The sequence below is a fragment of the Raphanus sativus genome, unplaced genomic scaffold (assembly GCF_000801105.2).
Source record: "Raphanus sativus cultivar WK10039 unplaced genomic scaffold, ASM80110v3 Scaffold0601, whole genome shotgun sequence".
In the NCBI taxonomy this organism is placed as follows: domain Eukaryota; kingdom Viridiplantae; phylum Streptophyta; class Magnoliopsida; order Brassicales; family Brassicaceae; genus Raphanus; species Raphanus sativus.
Window position 1 is genome coordinate 27116 of NW_026615919.1, and position 7186 is coordinate 34301.

General features: G+C 34.3%; 1 protein-coding gene across 1 annotated transcript; it reads right to left on the reverse strand.

The window, feature by feature from the left end:
- Nucleotides 1–29: 29 nt before the first annotated feature.
- Nucleotides 30–5173, reverse strand: LOC108847322 (glucomannan 4-beta-mannosyltransferase 2-like). Its single transcript, XM_018620528.2, has 9 exons — nt 4650–5173; nt 4220–4318; nt 3806–4058; nt 2429–2539; nt 1633–1769; nt 1296–1409; nt 1022–1221; nt 690–890; nt 30–602 (listed from the first exon to the last, which is right to left on the reverse strand). The coding sequence occupies exons 1-9, from the start codon at nt 4977–4979 to the stop codon at nt 443–445; spliced, it is 1605 nt and encodes a 534-aa protein (XP_018476030.1). The 5' UTR covers nt 4980–5173; the 3' UTR covers nt 30–442.
- Between the last annotated feature and the right edge of the window lie 2013 nt (nt 5174–7186).

Sequence of the window (7186 nt, forward strand, 5' to 3'; positions counted from 1 at the left end):
CTGGAAGGTATCATAGATTGCAATCACAATAGCTTAGGAATTTACCCTTGCGCTAATTGAACATTTTTGAACTCACACATATTCTTCTGAAAAAAAAAAAATCATACAAAAACTCACTTTAAAGAAAGAAAAGAAAAACAAAAAAAAAAAAACACAAGAAGAAACAATTGAAATCTCAGTCACTGAATAACAAATCCCATAGCTAAATATTCTTTTTTAAAAGCAGCAAAATGATGATAAATAAAAAGAACCCTTCGAGCCTCTCTCCTCTTTTCCTTCTTTTTGATACAAGTCGCTTCCTTTTCTTCCTACTTGCTACGGAAATCTCTATCTTCTTCTCAAACCATTTTCCCTATCAATTTTCCCTTGTGATTTCCATGAAAATTGTATTTATTTTGCTGAAATTTAATAATTTTTTTCCTTTCCCCTGAAACGCAAACTACTAACTCGGAACATAAGTCCCAATCCAGCCAAGCCCACTGATGAAGAAGGACATCGTCTGAAGAAACAAGTAGATGAAGTAGTTGTTCTTCCCGTGAACAAAGTCATAGCATCCACACACGAACAAGAACGCCGCGAATCCAAGCTCCAACGTATTCAATCTGAGACACAAATATAACTCACAATCATCAGCAAGCGTCTAAATATAGTTTGTAATATGACGTTTACGGTAAAGAATGTACACATACCGATCAGGCAATTTGAAGATTCTAGGGAACCTTTTAAGCCCTTTTGTGTTCCCTTTAGCACTTTGACCGCTTCCAAGCTTAGCAGTCACGACCCATTCGTTAGCTCTACCTGCCTCAAACAGACCAATGAGAGTGGCCTTTGTCCGGTGCAGCGACATCACATTCTCGAATAGAATCCAATAGAACAGCAGATGAATCGACCTTTTGAACAGAAAAAAAGAATCAGTCTAAGGAAGAAACTGCATAAGCAAGGGAGGTTGCTTGGCTCACAATCAACCTAATCACAGAGCCCTAGATAGTGACTTGACGTATAAGAAATCTAAAAAATTTACCTGGGAGTGCCAACGGAGTTTAGGATAGTGATGATGGAAGGGATATAAACGGAGCCCCAAATGGGAACTTTAACTTCGGGGACAAGAATGGTGAGAGGAAGAACAACGCAGTAAAAACAAAATGTCACCCAATGTGCAATGACTTTCCTCACAAAGAAGAAGCTGTATATCACATACACTTTCTTCCAGAATCTCACTTTCTGTAAGAGATCAGTAACAGTCAGATTAAAGAATGAGTTACCAGATGAAGTGTAAAAGCAATTTTTATTATTACCTTGTTTCTGATAATCTCCATGACCATTTTCCTAAAGAGATTTGCAGGTCCACAAGACCATCTATGTTGCTGGAAACGGAAGGCTCTAAAAGTACTTGGAAGCTCACTTTTCACCTAAAATTTTAAAATAATTCATATTTTTTATACAACATTTACACAAGTAATAATAAGTTATACTTAGTTCTGAAAAGGGTATATGATTATAACATGACTTGTGAATCAGCCTGTCATGTGTTTAATGAGAGAAGTATCTTGTGCACCAACAACTTTTGTACTTTGCCTTAAATTACTTTATTTTGATTCCATAGAAATATCATAAACTTAAGTAAATTAGAACCTGAAGGTCACCGAGGTAGAGAAATTTCCAGCCACGGAGACTAGCTCGGACGGCGAGGTCCATATCTTCCACGGTGGTCCTATCTTTCCACCCGCCTGCTTCATTTATGGCCGCTATCCTCCATATTCCGGCGGTCCCTATAAAACATTTTGATTCACTAAATTATTATGACAAGAATAATTAAAACAAAAGCACAGATCTATTTAGTGTCCAGAAAATTTTTAAGATCTGTATTCATTTGCTTCCAGTACAAGTCATCATAATGTAATGAATGTGTCTCCTTACGCAACTTAATTAACTAAACACATGATTTAAGAAGCAAGCAATTTAATTATTTTTTCCCCAGCTTGCAAATCTTACTTATCAGACAAGGGATAACAAGATACTAATTAATTATTAAAAAAAAAAAAAAAAAAGATACTAATTAATTTGAAGTATTAAAATAACTACACCTACTTACGTCACGTTTCAGAGTCCCACACCTCTCGATCCAATATTAATTATTTTGTTAATTAATTTGATTCCATAATAGATTTTGCATTTGATTAAAAAAAATAGATTTTGCATCAGATTTCTAGTAATAATTAATTGTACACTATCATATCATTTTTTAAAAAAGTTTTGGGTCCACAAACTGTGCTTTCAATTGGTCGAACAACATACCAACTCCATCACAGTACTTAAGTATTTACTTTCAAAACCATTATAATTCCCGTTATAGAAAAATTAAGTGAATCTTTCAGCAGTCATTATATGAGTAATTAAGTATATTGTACTATTGTAGTATTATCCTTACCGTTGAAACCGAAGAAAGCATGTGTTGCTGAACCGACTTCTTGCTCAACAGTGAAATGATAGTCCAGCGACATTTCTTGCATCCTCGTCAACAAGCATTCATCAGAATTTACTGCGAAAAATATATAAATAAGAACAAATCATTAGTCGGAAACTTAGTAATTGGATAAACAAAGCTCTACTTTAGTAAAAAAAAAAAAGGCTCTACTAGTATTTTTAATTATTTAATAAGAGAATGGCCTAAATGTGGCGCTATCAGGAAGTAACGTCCTTCTCTTTTGTTTTTTAGCTTTAATAATCAATCATATTCATATAGCTTTCTCATTATTAAATTCACTAAGTTGGACTTATGTTCAATAAAACGACAGAACAGAAAACTATTCTATAAAATACAGAAACAAGTGTCGGCAAGAAAAGGCAGGTCCACAGTAAACTCGTTACTCCTACTGCATACTAACACTTTACTAGTATTACTGACACGAATGGGTTCCACACATGACATTTAAAGAAAGGCAAAGAGCACGTGGAAGGCATCAGAGTCCCGACAATTTCTAAAGACTCAACAATTAACATTGGCCTCCTACTTGTCCAAAAACCCGAACTGGCTCATTGTACTGAGTCGAACAGATTCGATTTTTCACCGACGGATCCGGAGTTACGGAGCAGATAAGAAGACATGATGTTAGCAACATTTTCGTACAAGAAAGTCTATTTTAAGCATTTTTGCTAATATACGTTGACCCTAAATCGCGCAACTAATCTACAATCCATGCAACACGGTGTGCATAACTCTAACTTATTCAAAGGGCAACGGCTTTTAGACGTCTAGTTGTGATTGGCTTTAATGGACCCACTAAGAAAACCCATACACTATGCAGCTACTCCGCCGACACAGACATAACTAACCCTACTTCTTCAATCAGTCTGCTAGAAGAAAAAATAAAAATAATATGTCTAAGAAAAGTACAAAATGACGAAAATACCATTTCGATAAACAAAAAAAAAAGTATGCAAGAAAAAGGAAAAAAAGGCGAAAAAACATTTAAAAAAAACTAGTGAAGGACATATACCACCGACACCACTAATGCAGCTACAAAACCAAAACCACGAGCTTTCATTTAATGATCAAAACATCATTAAATGTTTCATAATACACAAACAAAGACACCGGTTCAGTAAGTATGTTGACCCTGACACCTTCACAACATTATCAAACGTCAATTCTATTCATTTTTCTATGATAAACTAACCACCAGTCTTATAGATCAACGAAACAAGCACAATATACGCAATCAATATGAGTTATATGACAAAAATCATAGATAAACGTAGCAATCTATCTGATATTATAGAATATGTTTAATTGAATTATTATTACCGAATCTCCACCGGGCCTGGACAAGTGCAATGTTGGGATTGTGGACGAGAAATGGAATGCTACGGCGAAGAAAGTCCGGTTCAGGCTGAAAATCAGCGTCGAAGATGACAACATACTCGCAATGTTTGACATAACTGCGTTTGAGACCTTCCTTTAACGCACCGGCCTTGTAACCAACTCTGTTCTCTCTGATTTGATACCTTATATTGATTCCTTTACTTGCCCATCTTTGGCATTCTAGTTCCACCATTTGCTTCACACATTTAATTTAAAAAAGTCTATTGATATTCCAAATTTTATTACAAAATTTATCAGTCCTAATATTACATCTTTTTTTTAAGAAAGAAAATCTTCTGGAAAAGGTGATAATCTATATTTTCTGAAAATGTACTAAGTAAAAAAAAATACTAATACCTTAACAGTAGGATCTGTTGAGTCATCCAAGACTTGAATCACGAGACGATCGGACGGCCATGATAGTCCACTCGCCGCTCCTATTGATAGCTTGTAAACCTGAAAGGCAAAAATCACGGGGAAGGTTTTCACTTTTAGCCCCTATAGTTTAGCTGTTTATTACGATTAAGCCCTAAACTATGGATTTAAACAGAAAACCCCAAAAATTCACAGACCATTAAAGATATACGTGTCTCGACTCTAAGCCGTTTCGGGATTTGTAACGGCGGAGGAATAATGATGAATACGTGGGGAAAAGTAATTTTGTAAAATCTAGAACACTTTTCTTGAAATCTTAAAACTTGGGGGTAAAGAATGTAAAAAAAATTGTTTTAAGAAACAGAGGGAAAAAAAACAGAGCAATGAACAGAGATAGAGAGATGAGAACGACCTCTCGTTCGTTGAACATGGGGATTTGGACGAGGACCACAGGGAAGTTAGAGCTACCAAGCTCTTCATCATCTTGAATGGGCTCGAACTTGTAGCGTTGTTCTGGTTTTTTCCAGAAGAGCTTGACGAGGACGATGACAAATCCCATGTAAACCCTCTCACCTAGCAGCATGAGAGACATGAGCAGACAGATGTAAACCGCTAGCTGAAGAAGAGGGACAATGACTGGTGCTTTGACAAGCTCCCAGATCATGCCTAGCTGGCCTGTGATCTCCATCCTCACGCCGTCGAATGTCTCCGGTAACACAAACTTTGGTGTAACACCATCCATTTTCCTTCTCTCTCTCTCTTAGAGTGAAACAATGGCGGGTTTTTCTCTCCGTAGAATGTTATGGTGATGGGGTTTATGAAGTGAAGGAGAGAGGGAGATGAAGGATAGAGGCTTTGCTCTCTCTGTGAATCTAGAGAGAGGGAAACTTAGGGAAGAGAGAGAGAGAGCAGAAGGAAACTGATGGTGAAGGGAGAAGAGAAAGAGAAGGGATAAACCAGGGATATAAATGGTGATTTTCATATTATTTTATTTAATTTTATTAATTTCTTCCTTTTGTAGGATATATTTCCCCCTTTTTAGATTTGATTTTTAGGGATTTTCTACAGACAGTAGTAAATGGTAAAAAATAAAATAAACAGAAAGTGAAATTTGATTTGTGGCCTTTTATGAGGAATTGGAATCTATCTCTGTTAAAGAAGTTCTCTGGTAAAGAAATAACAGAGAAAAAAAAAAAAAAAAAAAAAAAAAAGAAATAACAGAGGAATTAGTTTTTCAGTTTTTGGGTGTTCGTGTTTCAGAATCTGTGCCTGCCAATTGGTGGAGAAAGTTTGATTTCTAATGAATTTATTTTCTTTCCTAACGATATTCTTAACAATGATTAATGGTTTGATGAGAAGTTTTAACTTTTTACCATTTGTTGGATTTTGGGTTTCTGCAGCTTTTTCTTCTTCTTTTGTTTACAATTTAATTTTAGTCAACTTTTGAGGACTTCTTATTAATTTACTTTTAACTCCATTTCTTTTTGTTGAGCATATTCAATTTACTATCAAGAAAATTCATTTTTTCTCAGTTAAGCAGTATTTTTAATGGATATAGTTGAGAAATAAACCATAAATGTTAAGAAGTAACGTGCAACTACACAAAGTTAAAATTACCAATTTTGCATTGATTCAAATTTAGAAAAAATTTAACAGGTATAAAAAGAAAAAAACAAGAAAAAGTAAAATTCAAAACATATACCACTATTTTAAAGAAAATATATATATACATAGTTTTCTAACTTTAAACGGCCAATGCAATAAATATGGAGATATTAAGAAAATGCAATGCATTAAAAATAGGAAGAATCTCAAAAGTAAATTTGTTAGATGATGGATGATATGTTGATCATATAACTGCAAAATAATGTGAACGCGAAATCTTATATAGGTACTAAATACGGTTTATTAAACAAATACAAAATATATTACATAACATCTTATTATTTCCTTTTCCAAATAAATTATCATCATATATACATAGTTCATTGTTGTTGAATAATAACACACATGAAATTAAACGAAAAATATTCTTTATAGAAAATGCATTTATTAATAGACGTTAAGTGTTAACCGAATCATCCAAACATAGTACATTCTTGTTGGATAACTATTTTGAAACCATATTCTACTCGTTTGATGCTTGGTTAGTGAGACTTAATGATCAATGGCGTGACCTCTTAGCTGTACACAAAATAGAAGTATGCTTATATGTAAGGTTTGGCATGGCCCGGGAGATAGCCATAATGTCTTCCATACGTCGTATTAATTGTACGTGGTGATGACTTTGTTATGTATTGTATGTTCTCTCGATCGTTACTACTAACCAGTACTGCATCCCGATTGATGTAGATGAATTTTTGACGATGACATGTTTGATTTAGTCGGCAAACTTCATATGGTTAGGCGTTTAGCATATCAGTCGCAACGTGGATGACGAAAGTCGTCTTGTGTATAGTTTGGCTCGAGTTCTGATATGCAAAATAAATTTGGTTATTCAAAAAAGTGAATTTTTGAATAAGATTATTCATCGTTTTTTACTGGACTTGTTTTGGAGATGTTTATATGTTTATACGTATTTTTATAGTCACTGCCAAATTTGTAAATGTAGACTCGTGAGAACACATAAATTCCTATATATAATTACAATGGACTGTGTCAAAGAGAAAAAGATATTGTGTGATAATTCATGTACCTTGTTTTCAAAAGGGATCCGTTTTCAAAATGGAGTTGTTTTTTTCTTCTTTAATAATAATAGGACATTGTGGTGATTAGAACTTAGAAGATCTTGCGCTGCTACAAATAGGAGTAATTATTGTCACCATATGCAGTTTAATCGGACTTGTCCTCCACTTTCAGGTGCTGCTTTTCAACTGTTTTCACGAGAAAGTTGTGTTATTAACATTTTATGTTTTCATTTATTCTAAAAAAAACTACATAACACGAAAC

Bases quoted from the DNA above. Each gene is read 5' to 3' on its own strand.
- LOC108847322 (XM_018620528.2), bottom strand. From the start codon at position 4,979: ATGGATGGTGTTACACCAAAGTTTGTGTTACCGGAGACATTCGACGGC. The intron at 4,319-4,649 runs GTCGTTCTCATC...TTTGCCTTTCAG, and splicing joins CCATGTTCAACGAACGAGAG to GTTTACAAGCTATCAATAGG. The intron at 1,222-1,295 runs GTAATAATAAAA...GATCTCTTACAG, and splicing joins TGGAGATTATCAGAAACAAG to AAAGTGAGATTCTGGAAGAA.